This window comes from Aethalodelphis obliquidens, unplaced genomic scaffold (genome assembly GCF_003676395.1).
Source record: "Aethalodelphis obliquidens isolate GAN/ISIS:26980383/991018 unplaced genomic scaffold, ASM367639v1 scaffold82, whole genome shotgun sequence".
NCBI lineage: Eukaryota > Metazoa > Chordata > Mammalia > Artiodactyla > Delphinidae > Aethalodelphis > Aethalodelphis obliquidens.
This window is the reverse complement of record NW_020838026.1, coordinates 406099-433688: the sequence shown is the minus strand read 5'-3', so window position 1 is coordinate 433688 and position 27590 is coordinate 406099. Positions and strand designations below refer to the sequence as shown.

General features: G+C 44.4%; 1 protein-coding gene across 7 annotated transcripts in view; it reads right to left on the bottom strand.

Annotated features, from left to right (window-relative positions):
• NCAPD3 (non-SMC condensin II complex subunit D3) overlaps positions 1-27590 on the bottom strand; it is a 57867-nt gene that overhangs the window by 9257 nt on the left and 21020 nt on the right. For 5 of the 7 annotated variants that reach the window (XR_003429978.1, XM_027092989.1, XM_027092984.1 and 2 more), the window contains 14 exons: positions 23608-23681; positions 22945-23079; positions 21692-21912; positions 15383-15574; positions 14961-15058; positions 14749-14864; positions 11308-11505; positions 9118-9232; positions 8907-9017; positions 6307-6545; positions 5573-5652; positions 871-1008; positions 598-731; positions 218-417 (listed from right to left, as the gene is read on the bottom strand). Coding sequence is in view for 6 of the 7 variants with exons in the window: in XM_027092989.1 (XP_026948790.1) it covers positions 218-417; positions 598-731; positions 871-1008; positions 5573-5652; positions 6307-6545; positions 8907-9017; positions 9118-9232; positions 11308-11505; positions 14749-14864; positions 14961-15058; positions 15383-15574; positions 21692-21912; positions 22945-23079; positions 23608-23681 (2051 nt within the window). In the remaining variant the exon portion in view is untranslated. The remainder of the gene's footprint in view (positions 1-217; positions 418-597; positions 732-870; positions 1009-5572; positions 5653-6306; positions 6546-8906; positions 9018-9117; positions 9233-11307; positions 11506-14748; positions 14865-14960; positions 15059-15382; positions 15575-21691; positions 21913-22944; positions 23080-23607; positions 23682-27590) is intronic. The other 2 variants (XM_027092985.1, XM_027092986.1) reach the window with 2 other exon arrangements.

Here is a 27590-nt window from a genome sequence, read left to right as displayed (position 1 = left end):
GATGCCCGCAGCACAGCCAGGCCACAGGCTCGCAGGTCCAGGCTTGCAGGAGCCGCTGGAGCCACAGGCACAGGTGGAGAACAGCACCGCACAGGTGGAGAACAGCACCCCCCAGGTGAGCATTGAGGCCAATGGGAAGAATGAGGCGGGGCCTTGGCAGACACCCGGAACTCGGGGCGGGGGTCGCACAGGCCCCTTCAGGGAGTAGCACACTCACCTGGGAGATGAGCTTCTTCTGCGCCTCCTGCATGACCACATTGGCCAGGGCCAGGTCCTCCTCCTCCACGAGCTGGTCCTTGTCCGGTTTAGCCCTCATCGCCAGCAGCTTGATCTCCTTTGAGCTGAGCACCTCGAATGCGTCCGAAAGCAGCTCGCTGGCTTCCATGTCCAGGGGCAGGACGCCGTCGGCAAAGCACGCTGGAGGAAGCAGAGATGGGCTTCTGAGAGACGCTGCCGGGGGCGGGGCAAGGGGGGATGCACAGCCGGTGGTCCGTCGGCCTGCACGGCACAGCTGACGGCCAAGGACATAAGGGGCCCTGGCTGCAGGGGAGCTGGGTCCTTCACACATGTCTCATCCCCCACGCCGGCCGGTCCTACCCAGGATGCTCAGGCAGATTTTGGAAGTGATGTTGAACCGCTGCTCGTCTGTGAAGTGCTCCAGAAGGAACTTGTAGATTTTCATCCGCTTCTCCTTGTTTGTCTTCCCCTTCAGTGAGAACAGCCGCTTCTCTCTAGGGCAGAACAGGACCCTCTGAGCACTGCCCGTGGGCGAGGCCGAGAGGAATTCACTTCCAACGGCAGCTGGAGCCACCCGCACGCCCAGGAGGTGATGCTGCCCATCTCCCCAAACTCCGCCCCAGCGGCGCTGACCTCTCCGACTGGGGGAACCTGTTGTACTTCTCATGCTTCTCGTAGCTGCTGAAGTGGAAGATGCACTCGATGAAGTGCTGGAAAAACATGGCAGGGTTCCTCTTCAGCAGGAGGTGGGCCAGGCAGAACTTCCCAGTGCTGCGGAGAAGGGGACAGGGGACCGTGTGCTACCGGGAGACAGCCTCTAAGTCACACCAAGACCCTGCAACAGAGGGGACCGTGGAGAGGGTGGGCGACAGCTGCACTCCCGTCACTCGGCTCCTTGGCCCATCCTGCCCTGTGAACCCAGGTCTCACCACCAGCTCTCCCTGCAAAGCTCACAGGCCACTGTCACTCAGCTACACCTCACATGTGGGACTCCCCCCCACCCCACCGCCAAAACCGCTCCTTCAGGCGGACCCGCTGGCCACGACCACTGCGAGTGAACCTCACCCTCCCACCCCAATTGAACTCTGAACCTTCTCGAGCACCGGGATTAAGCACAAGAGGTTAGTTTGGGTCAGCAGGACAAGGACCTGCCACAGGCGGCAGCCGCTCGACCCAGGCTGCAGAGGGACACATAGGGCCCAGCGCCCACAACCCCAAAGCAGGCACACGCGGACAGGCGAGCGAACGCCCAGGCCTGGCCTCCGCTCGGGGGTCAACCCGAGGCAGTGGAGGCTGGCTCTGATCCGGTCACACCGGCCAGACCAATCTGTTCAAGCTCAGTGGAACTTCCACCCGACAGGAGCCCCGCCGCTCCTGGGGGGAGGAGCAGCAACAAGCACAGTCTGAGCACTTTGCTCTTGGCCTTGGGATGCGCAGGACCCCAGGAGAGCCCCTTCCCCCGATGCTCTCCTTCAAGCTAAGGATAAACTCAGTCTGTTCACAGCACACACACCCACTACGAGTCAGAGGAGGCAGGTCAGAGATCTCGACAGTGACGTGACCTGCTGCCAACAGCAACCCTCCAACTGTTCACCCTGACACCCTGCAACCACAGAACAGCGAAAACTCTACCTACCAAAGGGAGTTCCCTGGGGAGGAGGCCTGAGCGCCGTTAAGCGCCCTCAGTCCACTCCACACAAACCTGCTCAGCCTCTGAAAGCAGGCTGGAGGCAGAGGCCACAGGGTCAGAGGAGGGGCTTTCCTGACAGGGTCACTCTGCTAAACCAGCAGTGACCACGAATGGAGAAAACCACTAAACAAGCAAAAACATCCCCAAGAAACAACCTGGCTTCACCCCTGAGGTATCCGATGACAGTTAACCCTTCAAGGGTTTTCGCAGCTGCCAGACTTGGAAGTCATTCCTATGAATACATACAACCAGACAGAATCCAGCGATGCTTCTGTGAGAAGACAGGCTGCTTTAGGCTTCCATTTGATGTCACATGCTCATCTACTCACTTTAGGTCAAGAACATGTACAGGTGGTGACTGATGGGCAAGCACCCTGGTGAATAACCAGCTTAAACAACTGTACAAATAAATTCCACAGTCTAGGGACTTCCCTGGTGGCACAGTGGTTAAGAATCCACCTGCCAATGCAGGGGACACGGGTTCAAGCCCTGGTGTGGGCTTGAAGCCCTGGGCAGGCTGCTGGTGAGAAACCACATCCTCCACCAGGCTCACACGAGGCTCAGCCTTTCTTCTGGATGCTCCTGCCACGCGCCTGTTTTGACCACTCGGTAAGTACTTCCTGGTTTTCTCCATTCCAAACCCCAACATCGCTGCTATGGTCTGAATCCCAGTTTGTATCCCTCCGAATTCCTATGTTGGAAACCGAGCCCCCGAGGGGGTGGTATTAGGAGAAGGGCCTTTGGGAGGTGACTGGGTCACGAGGGCAGAGCTCTCACCGACGGGGTGAGCATCTTATAAACGAAGCCCGAGTCCCTCCTTCCCTTCTGCCCCGTGAAGACACGGTGCCGTGAGGACAGGGTGAGAGGTCTGCTCTCTGGAAGCGCCTCACCTCACATTCTCCACCTCCAAATGCAGAGGGGCAGTTCCTGCTGTTTATCGGCTGCCCAGTCTGTGGGACTTGTTCTAACAGCCCAGAAGGCCTGGGACAATCTCTCAGAGCCGTTTCAGTGTCCACACAGCCTCCTGGTCCCCCAGCTTCATCGACTCAGGGACCGCCCCCCACCAGGACTGTGTGTCACAACATCAGAGCCCCCACTTCTGAGGTTGGACAACCCACCCTCACCTGCCGACCCATGAAGCTTTCTGACTCCCTCATCCCCTCACGTGTCCTGCAGGGAGCCCTCTGGATCCTCAATTCCTCCTTTTTCTCCCAAACCAAGCCACCTCTGCCTTACTTCCTTCTCTATCTCCATGGCCCGTCACTGTAGTCACCGTCTTGCCCTAAACCCCTCCGGCCCCTGCCTTCTTGCATGCCCAGAGCATCTGCCCAGCTCCCCTGAAACAGCCCACCAGCCACCTGGCCATCACCCAGACTGCTGTGCTACACGGGCACCACCTAGTGGACAGACGAGGAAACAGGTCATACAATTTTGTAGCCCTCATATTGGGGGTTTACAGGACCAATTAAAAATGTTGTGCAAGAAAACCATAATCCGAAAAGATACATGCACCCCAATGTTCACTGCAGCACTAGTCACAATAGCCAAGACATGGAAGCAACCCACATGTCCATGGACAGAGCAATGGACGAAGATGTGGTACGTATATACAATGGAATATTACTCAGCCATGAAAAAGAATGAAATAACGCTATTTGCAGCAACATGGATGGACCTAGAGATTGTCATACTGACTGAAGTAAGCCAGACAGAGAAAGACAAATATCATGATATCACTTACAGGTGGAACCAAAAAAAAAAAATGGTACAAATGAATTTATTTACAAAACCAAAAGAGTCACAGATGTAGAAAACAAACTTATGGTTACCAAGGGGGAAAACGAGGGGAGGGGTAAACTGGGAGATTGCGCTTGACATACACATACTACTATATATAAAATAGATAACTATTAAGGATCTGTATAGCACAGGAACTCTACTCAATACTCTCTAATGACCTATAGGGGAAAAGAATCTAAAAAAGAGTGGATATACGTATATGTATAACTGATTCACTTTGCTGTACAGCAGAAACTAACACAACATTGTAAATCAACTATACTCCAATAAAAATTAATTTTAAAAAACATCATGCAATTTTGTTCATGCCAGAATTGCCAGGAAATCTACCACCTGGACCAAAAATAAATTCACAGGGCTCTGCTGCTATAGTCTCTTGGGAAGAGCTGTCTTAGCAGATACATATGGAAAAATTAAGGTGTTTAAAGTAAGCAGATAGGCCTGACCTTTGGCCTAAAAATAGAGGACAGATTTAGTTTTTCAAACCTTTTCAAATCATGCTCCACATTTTTACCATGGTTCAAACAAATCCAGATCGCAGGGATAAAATGGAAAGATTTAAGGGGGAGGGAGAAAATGTTACCAGAAGTACTGGTTTTCTCACTACAGTGGAGATGTCTGCCTGTCCTAGTTTCCTTCTGACTCATGCTCTCATCACCTGTGGAACAGGCCCTGCATGTGGTCTACGGAGCGAACAAGGCTGTAACATACACGTGGAGGAGCTGACGCAAGGGGAAGACACCAACGTGCAGGTTAAACACCCACCCTCCCCTCCCGGGTGTGTCCTCCCAAAGCCCCCCAGCACTGGTGCTCCTGCCTGCTCCTGGGCCGCACGTGGCACACGGGCTGCAGGGCCGGCCTGGGGCAGAGGGGGAAGGTGAGAGGGCACGGCATAGCTGCCCCATCTCTTTCCCAATTATACACAGAAAAAGAAAGCATAGCAGCCTTAGCTTTTTCCTCTCTGACTCTAGACGTGCTAATTAGGATGTTAACCTTCTACCAGTTTACTATGTAAAATGTTTCTCCTTGGAAAAACATACCCAAAGGAAACCGAACAGAAATCCTTCCATGGGACTAGAATAAACCACTGGTGACCATATTTAGAACCAGAGGAACCCATTACTATATGCTATTTATAGTTAATGAATCTGTAAAGACCTCTTCCCAACTGTGGTAGCTTCTGCCATGCATTCAACATTCTATTTTCCAACTGCAGACTTGCTTTAAAAAGAATTACTCATGTAATATAATCAAGGTTAGCAAATTCTGTGAGATCATTTCTAAACCCCTTGAAAATAAATCTTTAATTATAGAAGGGGAAGAATTAACAGTGGCAAGGCAGTCCCCCTGCCTTCCAATTCTTGGGAAACACCCATTTCCAAGGAGCCTTGTAAACTATATGATTTCACACTGCAATTCTGTGTTAATCCCTAGAATTTCTTCCTTACAGTTTCTGCACTTAGAAGAAAGTCTGAACTCTTACTGTACTGGCCTAGAAGTCAACAGTTACTGGCTTCTGCTCTGACAGCTGACCACAACAGAGGCTCACACTGCTCTTCACTCCTCCGTTTGGAAGAACAAAGTGTCAGCAAATGTGGTCAGTGCTGGGATTATTCGATGGTCAATCTGGACAAGGGCTTCTTTGTTTTTTGTTTTTAAACTTATGTGAAAACTAAAGCTTTGTTACACAGCTTAGCATTTTAAAAATCGGCTAATTTTCCGGCAACTGCCGAAGGTTCACTAAATCCTAAATAACACAACTCTAAACCAGTTTTAAAGAAAAAGAGATCTTTTCCAGAAACTAGGCCAATCACTCGGCTGGCTGGCGTGAGGAAAAAGACTCACCTAGCGATGTCTGGGTGCGGGTCCACCAGCGTGCTGACGAACCGGAAGAACAGGGAGCCCTTCCACTTCACGAAGTCCTCCTGCTCGAGAGAACAAAGGCTCACGCTTACAGGGGCCTCAGCACACAGCCCTCTGTCCCTGGGGCCATGGGCGCTCACATGGGAGAGTGTGGGCAGGAGAGCCCGACCGTGACTCAGTGCCCCTGCAGGCGGGGAGGCGGCTGCACCCCGCACGAGACAGTGAGGGCATGGACGCATCAGAATAGACACACAACTCACTTAAAGATCAAATAGCATTTTCCCCTCACATCAGGCTACACACGCGCTCTCGAGCTCTGTCCACGCAGACGTGTCTCTGCAGGCTCTGGGAGCATGTCTGCAAGGTCACCCGGGCAAGCGCAAGGGCCCTCGTTGTACAAACGATGAACGTTCGTCTGGGAACACCGACCATTCACAGAATCGGAACCAGACCTACTCGTCTATACGTGCTTTTCTCTACGTGCTGTTTACTTGTGAAAACAAACTTCACCCTGCACAACGGGATCTCTGGACAAACACTCAGAAAGAATATTAGGAAGTATCAATCTGTTTAAACGTCTGTCCAGAACGTCAGAAGAGTGGTATGTGAAACTGCACGTGAGCAAATACCTGTGCCTCTACTACGGTGCAGCCCGACGCCTACACTGCTCAGACCCCCGAACAGGAGCAGCCGGCCCGGCAAGCCCTCATGCGCACCTGCAGGAGGTTAGTGAGCAAGAAGAGGGTCTGCCTGCGGATGAAGGGGTCCGAGTCCTTCAGACACACAGAGATGTTGGGGATGTACTTGTCCACCATGACCGTGTACCGGACGCAGAGGTCGCACAGGACGATGACGACGTTGTTGCGGACGGCCACATCCCCGCACACCTCCAGCTCCCGCACCAGGGCCGGGATGCTCTTCTTTGCAAGATCCTCGTGCTGCAAGCACAGCTTCCCTGCCACCGAGAAAGAAAGACACCCTGACTCTATTCTCATTCTCTGCCTCACATTTTCTCCAGCTGTATCCTGCTATGGATTTTATTTAATCAAAGTGAAAACATCACATCAACAATCACAAACAAAAACTCTAAGGCAGACAGACCCATACTAAATATTAAGAAGCACCATATACCCCCGGGTTTCACAAGGCAGACACTCTGAGATGTTCCCTCACTTCCTTTTAAAGTCAACATCTGAATTTTGGAGTTATCAACTTACCTGGAAAATGACGAATAAAATGTAACCGATGATACTTTTTACTTTTGATTATACACATAATTGATAGAAGCTGAAAAGTTTAATAATGAACTTGAAATCTGAGCTAGGTGAATAGATAATCGTGTCATTTATTTCACTTCTTGTTCATAGTTAGAAGAAGGAAGGCTGTTGTTGAGTTTTGTGTTTTTTTTTTCTGGCCCGGGGAACATTTTGCTCTTATTTACACTTCTGAGATTTCTGAAAAATAACCATTATTACCAAAAATTCGTAACTCGTGTTGAGTATACACAATCACAAAGAAAATTCAAATTTTGTTTGCAAATACTGACAGAAGTCGGTCTTCTTAAGATAAACAACAGTGTGAGGTCATGGAAAGTATCAAATAAACTGTCTCTTTTTGTGTGTCAGTGTGTTAGTTTCTGCTTTATAACAAAGTGAATCAGCTATACGTATACATATATCCCCACATCCCCTCCCTCTTGCGTTTCCCTCCCACCCTCCCTATCCCAACTCTCTAGGTCACCGCAAAGCACCAAGCTGATCTCCCTGTGCTATGTGGCTGCTTCCCACTAGCTAGCTATTTTACATTTGGTAGTGTATATACGTCCATGCCACTCTCTCACTTCATCCCAGCTTCCCCTTCCCCCTCCCCGTGTCCTCAAGTCCATTCTCTATGCCTGTGTCTTTATCCCTGTCCTGCTCCTAGATTCTTCAGAACCATTTCTTTTTTTTTTCTTAGATTCCATATATATGTGTTAGCATACGCTATTTGTTTTTCTCTTTCTGACTTACTTCACTCTGTATGACGGACGCTAGGTCCATCCACCTCACTACAAATAACTCAGTTTCGTTTGTTTATGGCTGAGTAATATTCCATTGTATATACGTGCCACATCTTCTTTATCCATTCATCTGTCGATGGACACTTAAGTTGCTTCCATGTCCTGGCTATTGTAAATAGAGCTGCAATGAACATTGAGGTGCATGTGTCTTTTTTTTTTTTTGCAGTACACAGGTCTCTCACTGTTGTGGCCTCTCCGGTTGCGGAGCACAGGCTCCGGACACGCAGGCCCAGCGGCCATGGCTCACGGGCCCAGCTGCTCCGCGGCATGTGGGATCTTCCCAGACCGGGGCACGAACCCGTGTCCCCTGCATCGGCAAGCGGACTCTCAACCACTGCACCACCAGGGAAGCCCGCATGTGTCTTTTTGAATTATGGTTTTCTCAGGGTATATGCCCAGTAGTGGGATTGCTGTGTTGTATGGTAGTTCTATTTTTAGATTTTTAAGGAACCTCCATACTGTTCTCCATAGTGGCTTTATCAATTTACATTCCCACCAACAGTGCAAGAGGGTTCCCTTTTCTCCACACCCTCTTCAGCATTTATTGTTTGTAGATTTTTTGATGATGGCCATTCTAACTGGTGTGAGGTGATACCTCATGGTAGTTTTGATTTGCATTTCTCTCATGATTAGTGGTGTTGAGCATCCTTTCATGTGTTTGTTGGCAATCTGTATATCTTCTTTGGAGAAATGTCTACTTAGGTCTTCTGCCCATTTTTGGATTGGGTTGTTTGTTTTCTTGTTATTGAGCTGCATGAGCTGCTTGTAAATTTTGGAGATTAATCCTTTGTCGGTTGCTTCATTTGCAAATATTTTCTCCCATTCTGAGGGTTGTCTTTTCAGCTTGTTTATGGTTTCCTTTGCTATGCAAAAGCTTTGAAGTTTCATTAGGTTCCATTTGTTTATTTTTGTTTTTATTTCCATTTCTCTAGAAGGTGGGTCAAAAAGAATCTTACTGTGATTTATGTCATAGAGTGTTCTGCCTATGCTTTCCTCTAAGATAAACCATCTCTTTATCATGTGAACTGCAAACTTATTTCTTCATTCCCAGAACTCAGTGCAGTGCCTGGCATACAGCTCTTGAAGAACAGACTTCATGGTGCTACATTATGAGTATAAAAAAATCAGGTTTGATGGTAATAAATTAAACAGGGAGTGTCCTGCAGAGCTGGGCACTCCTACAGTTACCTCCCGAGCTTACAAGCTTATAAATCACAAAGCACACGTGGAGAGGCTGCCCCGTGTCTCCTTACTCACCCAAGGTGATGACGGCATGTGCTCTGATCACAGAGGGCATGACAGAGCCCTGGAACTGGGAGATGGGCTGGGAGGATGCGGCCTCACTGCTGCCTGGGTCCGACATGGTCACTACAGGAGGGAAGAGAAGGCAGGAGAGGTCTTGCTGCACTGCTACAAGGCAAAGCCAGCCCCGAAGCAGCAGGCGCGGAAGGCACGCCAAGGGCCTTACAATGCTCCGTGCTGGCAGAAGCAGCCAGGATGGACTGCATCAGCAGGAAGGCTCTCTTGTCCACTCTGGCTGGACAAAGCTGGGCTACGTCTCCTAAGGTAAAAATGTACTTCACCTGTAAAGAGAATTGGTTTTGCAGTAAGAATAAGTCAAAAGAAAAATGAACTCTAGGTAGGTTAAGGCCATGTCAGTGGAGTACTTTTTCTGTCCCCCAAATTAAATGGCTGGTTTTTTTCCCTGCAACAACACACAGCCATTGTAAAAATCCTGTCACTGCTTCAACTAGGGTGACTGTATAGGTTTATCATCTGTATCTAGATACTCCTGCAAGTCAAAGGGGTGCTATGACAACAGAGTGTACCTCGGTGCTTCTGGGTAAGTGGGGACACGGAACAGCTGACTTACAATCCTGCCACCCACAGACACCATCCTTGTTTTTCTGTATGACTTTCTTTTCAAAGTATTTTTATAGTCACAGGGCTTCCTGTTTGCTTTTCTCACACTTGCCAATCACAGTAGGTTGAAGTTTGTGATTCTAAATTTCAGTATCAGGCATCCTTTCATGTCAATATATACGATCAATATGTTTAATGACTACATAAATATGTTAAAAACTCTGAATGTCATCAAGGTTGACCGCACTATTACTATACATTTATGTTGACATAATCCCTTCCTGTTTGCATCAGCTCTGATGGACACCTTTGCGTCCTGGGACAGTGTTCTGCCTCCTCAGAGGGGAAGTGTGGGGTGAGAGGGCATATAGCCTGTTGCACGCTTTAAACTCACTTCCAAACTGTCCTCCTGCTTAGCTTACTAGTAAGACTCCTACCAAAACTTGTGAGAATTTGCTTCCTCAAGCCACCACTACTGTGTCTTTATTAAGGACCTTCAGCTGCACAGTTAAGTAATACTTATTTTTTTAATCGTAAAAATACAAGGGTGATGCTAAATAAACAGTAAAATGTTGAATAAAGGCTTTTTAAGAGTAAAAAAAGCTAATAATAAGGATGTGTGTGTTTAAAAAGAACTGAACACACTGTATCTCAGTGGATTAGCGGCACATTTGAATTATAGTTAAAGAAGAGTAAAATAAACAATATATATAGGGCAAACTTCTCCATATATTTTGACCAAAGGGTAAATTTTGGTGACATATTTAACAGGGAAAAAAAAAATCTTAGCGGGGAAAACTCACTGGTCATAATAAGCGTTTTTCTTAGATTGGGTAGGGAATCCCAGACAAATTAGCGGAGCAAGACCCTCCAGAGAAACCCTGGGTCGGGACCACTCTAAACATTGCAACCTCTGACCCAAAACATCTGGGATCTCGGTGATCAGGATATTTTTATTACTGAACTGGGTCCGTATTAATGCCTTGGCACAAAGGGTCTTCTCCTCCAACAAATCTAAACACGGCCATCAATCCCCAGGTCCAAGTGCGAGGGACCAAAGCAGGAATTGAACACAGAAGGTAAGTGCTCTACTAATTTTCAAACAGACAAGGAAAATGACCAGTTTTGGTGAAATGATGGCCTAGTCTGAAGGGCATCAAAAAGCAGCTCATTTTTGTCCTTATGGGACAGTGTCAGATGCTGGAATCAGAATCACCACGTTTTGTTGACAGTCAGCTACTTGAACCAGAAAGCGGGCCCCGCATTCACTGGCTCAAAGGCACCTCTTCACGGCACCATTTCTAAAGCAGGGTGCATGCCACACACCCTCACTGCTCCCAGGGCAGCAGCTTCTCCAGCTCTCAAATATTCCATTTGTTTTAGACATGACCTGGGAGCTGCTCTATAGTCTGATATTCAAACAGTTTGCCAGACACATTACACAATTAAAAAAAAAAATCAAACCAACAAGCCAAAAGAACAAAGAGGATGCTCACTTTACTCTTTTCTCACCTTATTACTTCTGAGCTCACAACACACACTGTTTTCCCTGTTGGATCAGGAATCTCACACGACCCAACTGGGAGAAGGATTTACCATCATTTTCCCCCAGATGATAAGTATGGGAGAGAAAAATGAATAGGTCACCGATAAAAAATTCTAAAAAAACGAGTAAGCCCCAGGCTAGGAAAATCCTTTTCTTGCTAAGAGTATTGAAAACGCACCTCACAAAGCCGTCTACAGGCCCAGCCGACACAAGCAGGAGAGGAGGACGCTAAGAGCAGCAGCTACTCACCGCCAGGTCTTCGTTCATCCTCCCGGTCCCGTCCTCCTTCAGAACTATGTCGGAGAGGCAGCGCACACAGGCAGAAAGCACGTCCCCGCACGCCTGCACCAGTAGTCCCTGCGGCAAGTCAAAGGCCATCTCTGAAGGGCACCGCGCGTCCATCAGACTGCCCGCGACACACAACTTGCTCACAAGAAACTCTATGGCCTTCAAATGCATAAACCGCAAGCCATGGAAACCCCAGCCATCATGCTTTTGCATCTTTGCTCTTTTAGCAATCTGGCAATGCAAACTGGCTAAGTAGAATTCACGAAGAACACTTATGTATGTTCTTTTTAATATGCTATATTTACTACAAACATATATATTTATGTATTATCTTTCTATTGTTACATTTGCCCTATAAGAGGGAAAGACATCTATTTAGGAAGATCTACTGCCCTAATTTATAAGAGATCTGTAACAGCAGTGCTCCTCCAATAGAGAAAAACATTGCAATTCTTCTGGCATATATAGATGGTGAATTAACTACTGTAATAAAGAGTATATTTTAAAAACACATAGAATAAAAAAGAACAGTTTTTACCCTCCTGAAATATATTTATTAGAGAGAAGTTTTCAGAGTCTCTTATTAGTTAAAGTGACCTCAAGGGGGTCCCACCTCCGGCCCACACATCTCACCACGCTTATGGGCCAAGTGAGGAGCTCGGTCACACCCTATAACCCGGAAGCCACTTTTCCCAGGAGGCCGTCCCTACACACCCAGGCTGAGCTGAGTGGCTCCGCCCCAGGACCGCCACGTTACCAGACACTCGGTTCTGTTTCAGGAATTATTCTAAGATGTTGGGATTACAGGTTAATGTGTAGGTCTCCCACACTATGCGGCAGGTGCCTTAGGAAGGGGCAGTGTGAACCACACCCCCAGGGAGTGCCCAGCAGCAATACCACAAGACGGTACTCTAAGTTTGCCAAATTGCTGGCAAACCATCACGATCCAGACATTTGTAGTCTGACTCGGCCTAAAATGTGTCAAAGCTATTGTCTTTATTAACGTTTTACAAAATGACTGCACTTAAGATGTTAAGAGACTGCACAACCTGGAGCTTCTGAAATGCACGTGCTCTGTCCCAGCCTGGCTGAGTCCTTTAGGCCCAGCACCCGGCTGCTAGTGAGAGGAAGACCTCAGAGTCTGGGCGAGCCACCAGCCAGCCAGCCCTGGGCTCTCTCCATGCAGGGGCTCCTGTCACGCATCCAGTGTGACTCCCACTAACCAGAGAGACATGTCCAGAGGCAAGTCTGTCCAGTCTAGGCAGATCTCAGTACAGTTTTTCTTCAGTTGGGCAAAATCTGTCTCCTTGCAATTTCCACCCACTGGTCGAAATCAGTGCTCTGTGATGCCAAATAAATCCAGTTCTCTGTCCTTTGGGTCCTTCATTCATGTGTATTAAGCCAGGCAGCCGGCCTCCCCACACTTCCTTCTCCAGCTAAACACGCCAGGCCCTCAGCGCTCCCGGCCAGCCTGCTCTGTCACCCTGCTGACTGCTCTCCTTGGATACATCCATCTGGTCTCATCCACGTTCTCTGAATGGCTGTCACTGAGACAGAATGGCAGTATGTGGCCTTAGAATCGAGTGTACAGACAGCAGGACGAGCACCTGTTCCAGACACGATCTCTACTCCCACAGTCCACACCTGCACCCACTTCTTCAACGACAGCCTCAGAATGCTATGAGCTCACACCAAGCTTGCAGAGAGCAACGATGCCCAAAGACCAAGCCTCTCACACGTGCTGCTGTTGAGCTACATCTTGTTGAGCTACATCTTGATGGTCTATTCTTTGGGTAACTTGTTTTTCTCCGTAAAATACAGGACATTCATTTACAGATAAAAGAAGCACAAGTACGTTTCTGGTCACTTGGATGTAAAGCATCCTGAGATTCTGGGAAGTCTCAGGGCCTTAGTCCACTGCCCACCACCAAGGGAGGTGGTCTTGGCAAAGCTAACACCCTGCTTTTCTCCTAACGCAGCAGTGAGTTCCTCTCCCTTCTGGGTCTCAGTTTCTATGTTTGATGACAACTCAGCCTTCCCCACAGACTAACAATGACACAACTTACTGCTCTAATGACTGTGGCCGGTGGTGGGCAGACAGTTAGTCTTTACGGCCCTGGCTCCCCCCATTGCAGACCCTCTCCAGCCAGTGCTGGGGAGCCACACAGCCCCAGGAAGCGGGGCCCGTGGTGCAGGCCTGGCTCCGCACTAACAAGCGACATGCCGCAGACACTTGGGGGACGGCGCCCTCACATTCTGCCACAGAATCTCCACTCTTTCCTACAGCGTTTGTTCCTCATCATCTTTTGTTTTGTTTTTACCTGTTTTCTGCTATTCAAATATGCTCCCTACTTAGGTAATGTTCCTTATTTAAAAGTTTTTCACACACTTTCTTGGATCAGAGATAAACAGAAAATCAAATAAAGCAAGTATCCTCTTCACCAAAAAGTGCCAAAAGGTTTATGCCAGGAAAACACCAGACACAGAAAGAGCTGGGCATTTTTAATTAAATTTCAACCTGCTTTAAGTCCTAAGCAAAAAAGTTACAGTATATTGTCTTACTACAATGGTTAACTTATCAGGAAAGGACTTTTTAAAAAGAACTTATACAAGAAAATGAAGCTTAGGAAGGTGGCAAGTAGCTCAGACGAAGCAATAATGTCTTTATTCTGGGAGATTTAAATATATTTCAGCAATTATTTAATTTTTGACTTCTAAAATCATTATTAATAACCCCCAGTCCGAAAATTTTTCATTATGATTAGCACTGTCTAGGAGTATATTTCATGATAAAAACTGAATACATGGTAGTAAGATAATTTATCATTAGAGATACTTAAATGGATAGCTTTGGGGGAGTCAAAGTAACCCTCTGTGTCACACAGAACGCTGGTTTGGAGTTGTGATGATGAATCCACAGAGAATGTCAGCAGGAGGCTCTGGGAACTCTGGGGACAAGAGATACTAGGGTGACAGGATGATGACTAATCAGAAATCTTCTGGTCTGGAGGGAAGCCGTGACTAGGAGGAAACCTCTTACACATCCTTGGAGTGAGGGAGGAGGGTCTAACAGGCTATTGTGAGCACCGAGGTTACGATGATTAAGACAACCTTGTAGATTCAATCCTGGAAACAGGTGTCCGCCAGGTGTGCTTCCTACAAGACACTGGTACTCACAACCAAGGAGGTGACCTCCTATAGGAGCTGTGTGTCTTCAGCAGCCAAGATCTTCTTGGGGACTGTCAACTGCTTGTCACGTAGGTGCTTCCTTGGAGAACTAACTGCTGGGGACCACCCACCCTTCCAGGTTCTCTGCGGAGAACACGCCCCCAGCTTCAAGGCAGAGCTTTATGTCTACGTACAGACAAATGACAGACACACCCAGGAGAGTCTGTAGCGTACCTGCTCCTCCGCTGGCGTCTCTGCAGATGCTCTACAGAGTCTTTGCAAAGTATCAACAGCTGGGCTGATCAACTTTGGTGACCACCAGAATCCATTCAGCTTACTTTTGATAACATCTAAAAAAGAGAGTTAATTCCCTTGAAGTTTAACTCTTAAAAATATATATAAAGTGAGAGGCAAAGCCTTTTCACAATTCTCCGGTAGACACTCACCTGTCACCTTGTTCCGGGTGCTCTGAGGAAGATGCTTTGCAATATGCCCGATAACACAGAGGATGTGCCCTAAGGTGTCTGCATTGGGGTCCTGCTGCCTGTGGAAAGGGCAGAAGAAATATCAGTATAGAACCAAAGTAAAAATTGCTGCCAACAAAATACTTTTCTTCTGGATTACCAGTACTGGAGGAAGTAGGGTAACATGGTTTAGGAGTCGAGTTGGGGAGCATTAAGGCACTTAATGTACTTGGACAATCAAAGCCTAAAAGTGATTCTTTTTTTCATGTTTGTTTTTATGCCAGAATTTAAAGAAAAGATCTGTGTATATTAACAGCTATGAAAGAGCCCACTTCCTTAAGACATGAGCTTTGTTTCCAAGACTCTCTCGTGTCTGGTGGCAGCTAAATCACAAGCATGCGAACCTGCTTATTTTCTCCCAGGACTTTATGATTTGGGTGTAGTCCAGCGTGGGTGACGAGCCAGCAACCTTGGAGAGCAGCATCCAGGCCGGGGCAGAGTGCTCCTTGCCAGTGTGGGAGAGCACATTGTTTACAAAAGTGGAGGAGAACTTATCTTTCTTGGACCAGACGTGAAAAGCCTTATCTAAATAGCGGCTGGAAAAAAAGATGAGAAAGCAGAATTGTAACTGTAAATACACAAAACTGTTCAGACCTGCCCCTCAGTGAAGGGTATCAACTTCTGCTCTAGGATTCTGGCACATAAAACATGTAAACAGAGGTTCCTGGCGAGTGGCTCATCTGATAGCAAACTAGGTATCTTTCTAATTATTATTACACTGAATAAGGTATATTTACCCCTCCCCTGCCCATAAAGTATTAATTTTTAAAGAAAATAATAAAATTTCATAATTCACTTGAGACCCTCTAAAATTTCTATGCAAACATATGGGGTAAGTTACCAATAACAGGTACATCCAGAGTCTACAGGGTTTTAGTGACAAAAAAATGTAGACATTGTCCTTTTTTCAATGGAAGGATTGGGGAGAAATGACATCCTAGCATTTAAATATGGTGATATTAAATGAGCTCGACTTTGCTATGAGCTGCCAATACCACTCAGAAATACATATATCAAACTTTTCTAAAATAAAAAATGCTTCTGATGTATTAAAGTGTTTGTGTGATGTCATTGCTATTTTTAAACCATTTCTTATTTTACTTTTTCCTATAGCACTGAATGACATCATATGACTCATGAGACAAATGCAGTATTATATATTTAAGTGGAGAGACAAATACATTCCTTCCCCCAATTAATTTCTTCTACTGCTAGGCACACACACACACTCAGATTAGCAAGACTTTCTCATTAAATGAAAAAAAGAATTCTCAAAGCACACAGAAGGCAACTATAAGAAAATAAACACATCTACACACAATAAGCATATGCATATAAATGAATGGTTTTATTAATAAATTAGCTTTTGGTTAAAAATCCATCTAGAGTTTTACTGCAAACGACTAACATAATTTATATGTGACTGCTATCCAAAAGCAAGATACATGAAATCAACAAATATTTAAAAGTTTATGTACAAGCATCACAGAGTATTAACTGAAGTTTACTGCAGGAAGCCAACAGAATGACAAAACATCCTCTGAACTTCCAGGTCTGAAACCTCAAATCTGGCTCCTCTCTGACCACGTACACCCTCCACGTGGGCTGGGCCGTCCCCAAAGCCTCCCAACTGGACCCTCCATTAGCCACACTGCCCATCACAAGCAGGGGATGGCGCATCACTCAGAATGCGGTTCAGCAAACACCACCTGGTTTCCTGAAAAGCACTGCCGACGTCTATCCTAATATCAAACCAAAGCAACACCCCTCAGTGCCCATCTCAGCGCCCCCTGCTGGACAGAACTGACCACGCTCTCCCTTACGCTCCAGTCGACTTGTTTGACCGTCTCACTAATTCCTTTTCTTCTAATCACACCAACTGCTGATTTTGAAGAGGTCTGTTCTTAGTCATCTTCTCTAACCTACAACCTAACTCTGGGCGATGTGCTCCATCACCAGGATCCTCGCAAGCACACGCTGAAAATGGGACTCCATCCCCAGCCCTCCCTCCACCCCCTGCCCTGCCCCACCTCTGCTTTCCGGGCCTTGTTCAACAGCAACCCCACCCAGAAGCCCTTTCAGTTAGGATTCCTGGAGCGGCAGGCCTCTAAGCCTTTGCGTTGCTATTTCCTGCCTGGAGACCCTCACCATTAGGCCTGCCTGGTTACTCTCAACTCTTTCCACCTCTAGGGATGATTGAGGTCACACCACCATCAAAAGGAAGCTACCCTAAGCTTAAAAACAAGAAGAAAAGGTAAAAACCCATACTGCTCCACGTGCTCCCTGCTGGCTGCCGTGACTCCCTTTCCACTGGACTGTGGGCAACCAGAGTGGAGGGTGCAGGGCGTCCTCAGCCCTCAGAGCCCGTGCCCCCTCCCTGGCTTCCCACCGCTGGACAGCTCCTCTTCAGCCAGCTGCTTCCCCTGGACCCGGGTCGCCATGCCTTGAGCTCAAGTCATTCACCGGTGGTCTGTGTCCTCAGACTCTGGTCACAGACACAGCCGATCCGTGACACCTCCTGTGCTATGAACTCCTGGGGCCCCTGCAGCATACACCACGCATGCGCCCGTGGCTCTGCACCGGCTGCGTCCTCCTCAAGAGCACCTCCCGCCCCTTGTTAACCGCCAAGGTCCAAACTCGAAGCTCACCTGTTCTGTGAAGTCTCCTGTCCTGAGCAGATCCTGGAATCCTAGTTACTTTCTGTTTATTAAAGAACTTATCACAAGAGTTTATTTATAGAACTCTATTCCACTACCTACTGTTCTCAATCCTTTTTTAAAATTGATTCCCTTGTTCAGTGGCTCTCACACTTTTTCTGCTCAGGGCCCTTTTAAACTCTTAAAAATTACTGACTGCCTCGAAGACCTTTTTTGTTCATGCGGGTTATACCTATCAATATTTGCCATACTAGAAGTTAAAACAGAAATTTAAAATTACTTATCTATTAATTTGCCAATTACATGTTAACATAAATAATGCAATTCCTTCCCCAAAAAAACCTGGTATCTTTCTCAAAACAAAAAAAAACTTGGTAAGAACAGTGACATTGCTTTATACTTCTGTAAATCTCCTTATGGACTGGCTTAAACAAAAGACGTGCATTCTTACATCTGATTCTCCATTCAATTTATTTCAATATCATCACATGGCTTCTGGAAACTCTAGTACTGTCAAAGAGTAAAAATGGCAATGGCACATGACATCTTAATATTACAATAAAGGCTGTCAACTAAAAACTGCCGCTTGCCATCTGCCTCTACAAGGATGAGGTTACTGGCCATTGCAGTCCCTTGACCTTCCCCACCTCCTGAGAGGAGTTCTGGGCCAAGACCAGGAATGAGGCCCTCTGTGCTCTCGGAAAACTGGCAGAACAGGCCTTCAGATAGGTAGGTATTTTCAGGAAGATTTTATGAGCCCAATTTCTTGCATCTTCTCATACCTAGAAAAGCCCTAAAATCCATTTACAGACACATCTGCTCCTCGTGACCAGCAGCAACCTTCTACCAAGATGTGTGCTTGATTGCACGTACGCCCCTCACCAAAATCACATATATACTGACCCGCCCCCCCCACACCTCTTCAGAGCAGTTCCTCAGTTACAGAGAGGCTGTCTCCTGGACTACAGTCCTCAGTAAGCCCCAAATAAAACAACTCACAGCTCTCTGTGTATGTGTGTTTTTAAGAGGACAAGAAAGAGTCTAAGCTCCTGAATCCACCACACTTTGAGAACTGCTACCCCTAATTCTACCCTCTCCTTCCTAACTTCAGCAAATACGTTGTTTTCTAAATTGTGGTAATGTACATAACAAACCTTATCTTTTTAACCATTTTAAAGTACAGAGATCAGTGGCATTAAGCCCATTCGCACTGTTGTGCAACCACCCACCTCCAGAGCTTTTTCTCACCCCACACTGAGACTCTGTACCCCTTAAGCAGTTCCTCCCCACCGCCCCTTTCTGCCTCCCAGAGTCCAACTATTCTAGGGACCTCACATAAGAGGAACCATCCAATATTTGTCCTTTCGTGTCTGGCTTATTTCACTTAGCATGTTTTCAAGGTTCATCCACGTTATAGCATCTGTCAGAATTTTGTGACTTCTTAAGGCTAATATTTCATTGTGTGTATAGACCACATCTTATTTATCTCTTCACCAGTGCACGGACACCTGGATCGTTTCCACCTTTTAGCTGTTGTGGATTGTGCTGCTGTGAACATGCTGTACTGGGCAAACACTGAGCATCACTTTATGGAGAAGAAAAAGGCTAAAAGCTCTAGTGCTCATATTATGTCCTCTTTTGTGTTTCTCTCTCCCTGTTCTCTTTGTTTCCTTTTATTTCTGGAGCTCTCTCCTCCTACTTTATAAAGTGTATCCTTTCACATATTGGTTTTTTTTTCAGAAACTTTATCCCTTTCAATCATCCTCGATATTTTCTACATACTGGTTTTCTGACTTCAAATATGCACAGGTGTTTCCCCCATCTTAAAATGAAAACAGAGAGCCTATGAAGGAAGCTATGACATATCTTAAATGCAGGTAAGTTAAAGACCTAACTATAAAGGGGAAAGAAAAAAATCAAACTTCTAGGAGATTATATGGGAAAATATGTATATGACCCTGAGGTAGGAAAAGATTTCTTTAAAAATACATTAACCATAAAGAAAACCACTGACAAACTGAACTCATCAAAACACATCATTAAGAGAGTAAAGAGGCAAATCATGGGATAGGAGAGATATCCGTAATACATACAACAATGCTTGTACATAAATATATAATGAACACTTCGGGGTGAACAAGCAAAAGAGTGACAGCCTAATTAAAAAAAAAAAAAGGGCCGGAGACCTGGGCAGGTAATTCACAATATGAATATCTAAATGCTAATCCACCTATGAAAAGAGGCTCAACTGCATTAGTCAACATGGCAGTGCAAATTAAAACCACCAAGAAATACCAGTATTGGTCCAAAATGGACCAAAATGGCTAAAAAGGAAGACTGACAACACGACATGCAGGCCAAAATCTTGAGTAACTGGAACTCTCATTAAGTGCTGCAAGGAAATGTAACTCGGTCCCACCACTCTGGAAAGCTGTCTGGCAGTAACCATGAAAGATGAATAAAAGCACACTCAACAGCACTGCTCTTAGGTGTACACCCAAGAGAAATGTGTGCCAAAGATACACATGGGAATATTCACAACAGCATTATACCTCGTAATAAAAAACTGGAAACGACCCATAATCTATTAACAGTTGACTGGATAAATAAGCTGTAGTTTATTCACAAATATCATACACACAGCAATGAAAGTGAATGAGCTATAGCTGCACACAATAACTTGAATGCATTTTGTATTCCTTTGAGTAAAAGGAGTCGGACACACAAAGAATACATACCACATAATTCCACTTACATGAAGATGAAGAGTAGAGAAAACCCACACATAGTGTTAAAATCACAGTGGTCGTTCCCTTTGAGGAGGGAAGGAGAGCGATTGGAAGGAAGAGTTTTCTCAGGCCGAGCAATGTTCTATTTTTGGACCTGGGTGGTGGTTACATGGCTATATTTTTTTGATATTTATTGATCTTACAGTTTGTACGTTTTTCTATACGTTATATTTTAATATAAAAGTTAAAAAAAAGAAATGAAATAAACCTCCCAACAGTTTCTCATGAGCTAGTATACACTGGGTGTGCACAGTAAGATATCCCTAAGAAAAGCAAAAAAGTAGTTGATTCTACTGCTGGCTAAATTCCTCTCCCTTCCAGGAATTTCAGCAAAGCATATAGTTGGTAGTGATAAAATATTTAATGAGTGAATGCATTTTCAGTCAGATTTTTAACAACAAAAGGAACCTTAAGAGATCGTGTAGTGTAACCGACTCTTTTTACAAATGAGAAAACTAAGGCCCAGAGAGATGGGGTGATTTGCCAGGGCCACAGACGGTATGCTAAATCTATTATTATCTATCAGTATCTATTTTTTTTTAAGTTTTATATTGGAGCATGGTTAACAATTATTAGTACCTATTATGATACTAAATCTATTATTCTTTTCATTGGATGATAATTCCTCCATAAGTACATGTAAACAAGCAGGGAGGTATTTCTTGTATGATAAATTTAGAAAAAAAGGAAAGGAAAAGACAGTCAAGGGAGCACAAACACAAACCAGCTGCAAGATTACTGCAGTAGAGATTAAAATTGATCAGTGCAGGTGCTAACTCTTCACCGCATTGCTCACTGAACAGTGAACACCCAGCATGTTATCAAATGGAAAAAATGCTGCAGTGTGATTAAGTCAACCGACCCAATAAAATGTCAGAAAAAGTCTAACTTGTCATACCCAGGAAGTCATCTATCATAATAACTAGTATTGTGGAAAGTTAATGTTAACATAGCAAATCCATTAATGTTTTCTACTACATATTAAGACATCAATTCGAAGCTGGAAAACACTCAGAGAAAAGCAAAGGAAGGCTTCACAAAAACTGTCACCACAAAAATGCTAAGAGATTTGAACTAGGTCAAGGGAAAAAGATCAAGATTGAGTTTTCGTATATTAAGCAATTTGGAGAGCTGATTTTCCGAGATCGACACAGGAATTTATAACGAAAGCCCTCCCGTAAGGACAACCAGTTGCACACAAACGTACCCCAGTTCCTGGCTCTCTGTGCTCAGCAGTGTCAGCAGCGTCCAGGCGAGCACCTGGCTGTTGTCCCCGTAGTGGAACTGACCATGATGCCTGATGTTCTGCAGCAAGAGCTGGTCGAGACACTCCAGGGCCTTGTCCTGCACGGTGTTCTCACTGTCCATCACGGCCGGGACAACCCCCCCCAGCCAGGCCTTCTGTACCTGGACACACTGAGGCTGTGCCTGAGGAGTTGAAAGTCAGGAAGTCATAAAGACGCCTACGCTATCACAGGTCTGAACACAAATCGGGGAAGCTGTGATCGATGTTTTAGGATATGTTACAAGTAGCTGCTCACATAATTACAAATAAAACATACAGTGGAAAAAAAAATCAACATTCCAAATATACGTGAAAAACAAATTCAAGCTCCAGTAACTGTAAATCAGTAAATACTGAAATTTTAAATTTATTTATTTATTTTTGGCTGCATTGGGTCTTCGTTGCTGCACACAGGCTTCTCATTGCTGTGGCTTCTCTCGTTGCGCAGCATGGGCTCCAGAGTACAGGCCCAGTAGTTGTGACACACGGGCCTAGCTGCTCCGTTGCATGTGGGATCTTCCTGGACCAGGGATTGAACCCGTGTACCCTGCACTGGCAGGCAGATTCTTAACCACTGCGCCACCAGGGAAATCCCATACTGGAATTTTAGACTTACACAGTGATTATCTCATTATTGGTAGTGAAGCAGCACTTTTTCGTAATTCAAGATCGAGAGCAAAGAGTAAATTTTTATCCGAAGGAGTAATTAGAATAGATGCTAACAGAGAAAGTCAAAACATGCACTGCTTAATGCCTTCTATCATGAAATAAAGAAAAAAACTCACTTTTAAAATTCTTCAAAAATTAATTATTTGGCAAAAGTAAATTATATATAGGATTAGTGGATCTGCTCTTTTGGCAATATCACCTATATAGGTTTTAATGGACAAAAATTAATCTAGGCCTCTTACCTAACCAAATTAATTTTAAAATTCACATTTCTATATGAGATTTAACCTGAAGTCAACAGAAAGCTAACCATTAGCATTCTCTAGCATTAGTCATGTTATATTTAATATGAAATGCAATCTACCAGAAGTAATGGACAGATTCCCTTCTCTTACACTGTAGAATCCTACAGTGGACTTAGGAGAGTTTCTAACAGGTACTTCATCAAGCTCAATTATTTGTAATGTAAAATACCACCCATCAGACACACGATGGCTGCATCTCACCATAAGAAGCTCGGTGAGAGACTGCAAGGCCTGCTTGCGTACAGACACAGCAAGGTCCCGACACCGGTCCTGCAGGATTGACAGCTCTTCTTTCATACCCGAGACGTCACAGTGCTTCAAAATGCTCACTAAGACCTAGAAGGTCATGTGTAACATGAAGGGGTGACTTAGGCATAATGTCAATACAAAAAGCAAAACTGCAGACAAAACACTGCCTTTTAAGTTTGTGATTCTTTCATTTTTGAGATCACAGATCCATCCCTCCTCCCACCTTTTAGAATCTGATGAAATTTAACACCTTTCTGGAGAAAACCCGACATACATTTTATACAAACAAGTACTCTGAAACAATTTCAGGGGTTTCATGAACCCTATCAAAATCCATCCATGGTCCCCAGGTTAAGAATCCTTATTCTAAAAAATGAAATTAAGGATATAAAATTGTGATTCCTAAAAAGCCAGCAACCCAGTAGGAACACGTAAGAACAGATGATCCTTCAGTTCATCTATGTAATTTACATTTAACAGGAACAAGGTGAACTAACATTAAGGGAAAAGTGAGTAATGAATATGGCCGAAGGGTTTTTAAAATAGTCTCTTGTATCTTCAAGTTGGTAGTGCTTAAAAAGAGTACATGAAAAGAATGTCCAGAAAAACTCACACCTGGAGCGCAGACTTCCTGACGTTGGTCTTCTCATCTCCAACCCTGCTCCTCAGCATCATCATGAGACCCCTTCCTGTTGAGGAAACAGCACAGTCATTACAGCCTGAGCACACCACACAATCCTGAGAACACGCTGTAATCCCAGACTGATTCATTAGCTGGTTTTAAATCATAAGAAATCAGAGCATGAAATGACATAGAAAAAGAAGAAAATTCAAATAATTAGCTACTCACAATAATGAAAAAGGTAGAGTAGTAAAATTTTATAAGGGCATAAATTCTGGAAAATTTAATTTTAAATCCAGGCTGCTAAGTCTAAAATTCTGAATGAATTATTTAGATCTCTATTCTGTTTACTACAAGTGGTAAGATCTAAACCATCAGGTTTTTTAAAGACTAAGTAAAACAATACATAACAGTAGCTTTAAAACCTTTCCATTAATGGTCCCTTTACACTATTATAAATTACTGAAGACTCCTAAGAGCTTTTTTAATGTGGATTATATCTTTTAATATAAATTAGAAATTTAAACTGAGAACTGTAAAAAGATTTAATAATTCATTTTAAAATAACAAGGCATTGTTATAAATGGTATATTTTTTAACTAAAAAATAACTATAGTCCAAAACAAAAAAAATTTAGTGAAAAGAATACCACTGATTTACATTTCTGCAAACTCTTTAATGTCTGGCTTAATAAAAGACAACTGGATACCCATCTCTGCTTCTATCTGCTTCTGCCTGTCTGGGACCTCTGCAATACTCCAAATTACACTTGTGAGAAAATCAGAGTGTAGAAGGTAAATAACATCTAAATATTATTACGAAAACTGTATTAACTTCAAGGACCCACTGAAGGAGGCTTAGGGACCCCAAACCACACTTAAGAACTGCTGAGGTACAAGAAAGAACATTAAAAAATGAAACAGAATACAGAAAGCAATAAAGAAAATCAATGAAATCAAAGTAGGTTCCTTGAAAAATATCAACAAAATTAACAACATTTTCCTAGACTAAGAAAATAAGAAAGAAGAGTCAAATTGCTAAAATTAGGAATGAATGAGGGAACATTACTACTGACTTTACAGAAATAAAAAGGTTACGAACACTACGAACAATTTTATGCTAACAAATTAAGTAACCTAGATGAAATTTCTACAAAGATAAGAATTAGGGAAACTGACCTAAGAAGAAACAAAGACACACTACCCCCCCATACACAAAGGGCCAGGACCAGACGGCTTTACTGGAAAAGCCTGCCAAATGTTAACAAAATTGCCAATTAACAAAAATTAATATCAACGCTTCATAAACTCTTTCAAAAAACAGAATCTCTTCTGTTTCACTTTCCACCTCCCTCTGTGAAGCCAGTATTATCCTGAGAGCAGAACCAGACAAAACAGCTCAAGAGTACAACAGACCCAAATCCCTTCTGAATATAGACATAAAATCCTCAGCAAAATATTAGCAAATTAAACCTAGCAAGATACAAAAAGGATTATACGCCATGCTTGGGATTTATCCCAGGACATAGGAAAATCACTCACTGTGATATACCACCATAGAACAAAGGACAAAGGCCACGTGATCATCTCCATAGACACAGAAAAAGTATTTGCAAAATCCTACACCTATTCATGATAAAAACACTCAACAAACTCAGAACAGAAGGAAACTCCTGCACACCGATAAAGGTCATCCTGAAAAAACTCACAGCTAACCACTCAATGGTGAAAGACGAAAAGTTTTCCCTCTAAGAACAGAAGAAAGACAAGGACCTCTGCTTTCCCCACTTCTTTTCAACACCACTAGAGGTCCTAGCCAGGGAAAATAGGAAAGAAAAAGAAATAAAGGCATTCAGGCTGGATAAAACAAATAACTCTATTCGCATATGGCATGATCTGATATGTAGAAAATCCTAAGGAATCTCTCTCTCACACACACACACACACACACACACACACACACAACCTTTTAAAGCTAGTAACAAATTTAACAGTGTCACAGGACACAAGATCAATCATCAAAAATCAGTTGTAAAACCTAGCAATAAACAATTCAAAACTGAAATTAAGCAAGCAATTTCATTTACAATAGCATCAAAGAGAATAAAATACTTAGGAATATGTTTAAAGAGCAAGAGTTATACACTGAAAACTATAAAACATCATTGAAACAAATTAAAGGAGACCTAAATATAGAAAGGCACCCCTTGTTCATGGATTGGAAAACTCAGTATTTTTAAGATGGCAACACACCCCACATGGATTAAGAGGTCAATCCCTATCAAAACGCAAGCTGGCTTTTTTGCAGACGTTGACAGCCGAACCTAAAATTCATATGGAAATACAAGAGACACAGAATAGCCAAACCAAACCTGAAAAGCAAGAACAAGGATGCAGAGCCCACACTTTCTGATTTCAAAATTACTGTAAAGCAACAGTAATCAACACAGAGTGGTACCGGCATACAGATGGACAATGAAATATCAATGGAATAGAATTGAGAGTACAGAAATAAGTGCATATGCCTATGGTCAACTAATTTTTGACAAGAGTGCCAAGAGCATTCAAAGGTGAAAAAACAGTCCTTTAAACAAAGGGTGCTCCATCAATTTGATATTCACATGTGAAAGCTGGACCCCTACCTCACACCATATGCAAAAATTAACTCAAAACTGAACCAAGACAAAAATGTAAAAGCTAAAACTATAAAACTCTTAGAACACCATCAAGCAAGTGAAAAGATAACCCACAAAATGAGAAAAAGATATGTGCACATTATAGCTGATGAGGAACTTGGATGCAGAATAGATCAATTACTTTCACCTCAAAAAGATAAGTGGGGGGCTTCCCTGGTGGCACAGTGGTTGAGACTCCGCCTGCCAATGCAGAGGACACGGGTTCGTGCCCCAGTCCAGGAGGATCCTACATGCCGCAAAGCGGCTGGGCCCGTGAGCCATGGCCGCTGAGCCTGTGCTCCGCAACAGGAGAGGCCACAACAGTGAGAGGCCCGCGTGTCGCAAAAAAAAAAAAAAATAAGTGGACATTTGGGTTGTTTCCACCTTTTTGGCTATTATGAACACTGCTCTTATGAACATTCTTGTACCAGTTTTGGGTATGAATATATTTTCATTCCTTGAGGGTGCACACTCAGGAATCATATCAGATCACGCCATCTGTAAACTGCTGAGTCATGTGGTAACTCTATGTCTAACGTTCTGAGGAACCGCCAGACTGAATGAACACACAAAATGTGGTCTATCCATACAACGGACTATATGCAGCCGTAAAAAGGAACAGAGTACTAATACATGCTACAACACGGATGAACCCTGAAAACGAGTGGTGGATGAAAGAAGCTATCCACAGAAGGTCACACGTTGTGGGATTCCATTTATGTGGAATGTCCAAAATAGGTGAATCCACAGAGACAGAGGCGGGGGGAGGGGAGAATGGAGAGTGACTGCTCACAGGTATGCGGTTTCTTTTTCAGCTAATGAAAAGTTTCTGGAAGTTGATTACACAATTTTATGAATATACTAAAAACCACTGAATTCAATACACTTTAAATGGTGAATTTTATGATATGTGAATTCTCTCTCAAAACAAAACCAAAAAACACCAACAAAGGTACTTATTAGCACAGTGACTGGCATGTAGTAACTATACAAATTTTTTAAAGTATAGTTAATACCAATAATATGTCACTTTAGGGACTTCCCTGGTGGTGCAGTAGTTAAGAATCCACCTGCGAATGCAGGGGACACGGGTACAATCCCTGGTCCGGGAAGATCTCACATGCCGCAGAGCAACTAAGCCCATGCACCACAACTACTGAGGCTGCGCTCTAGAGCCCACACACCACAACTATCGAGCCCACACGCCACAACTACTGAAGGCCGCACACTCTAGGGCCTGTGTGCCTAGAGCCTGAACTCTGCAACAAGAGAAGCCACTGAAACAAGAAGCCCGCGCACCGC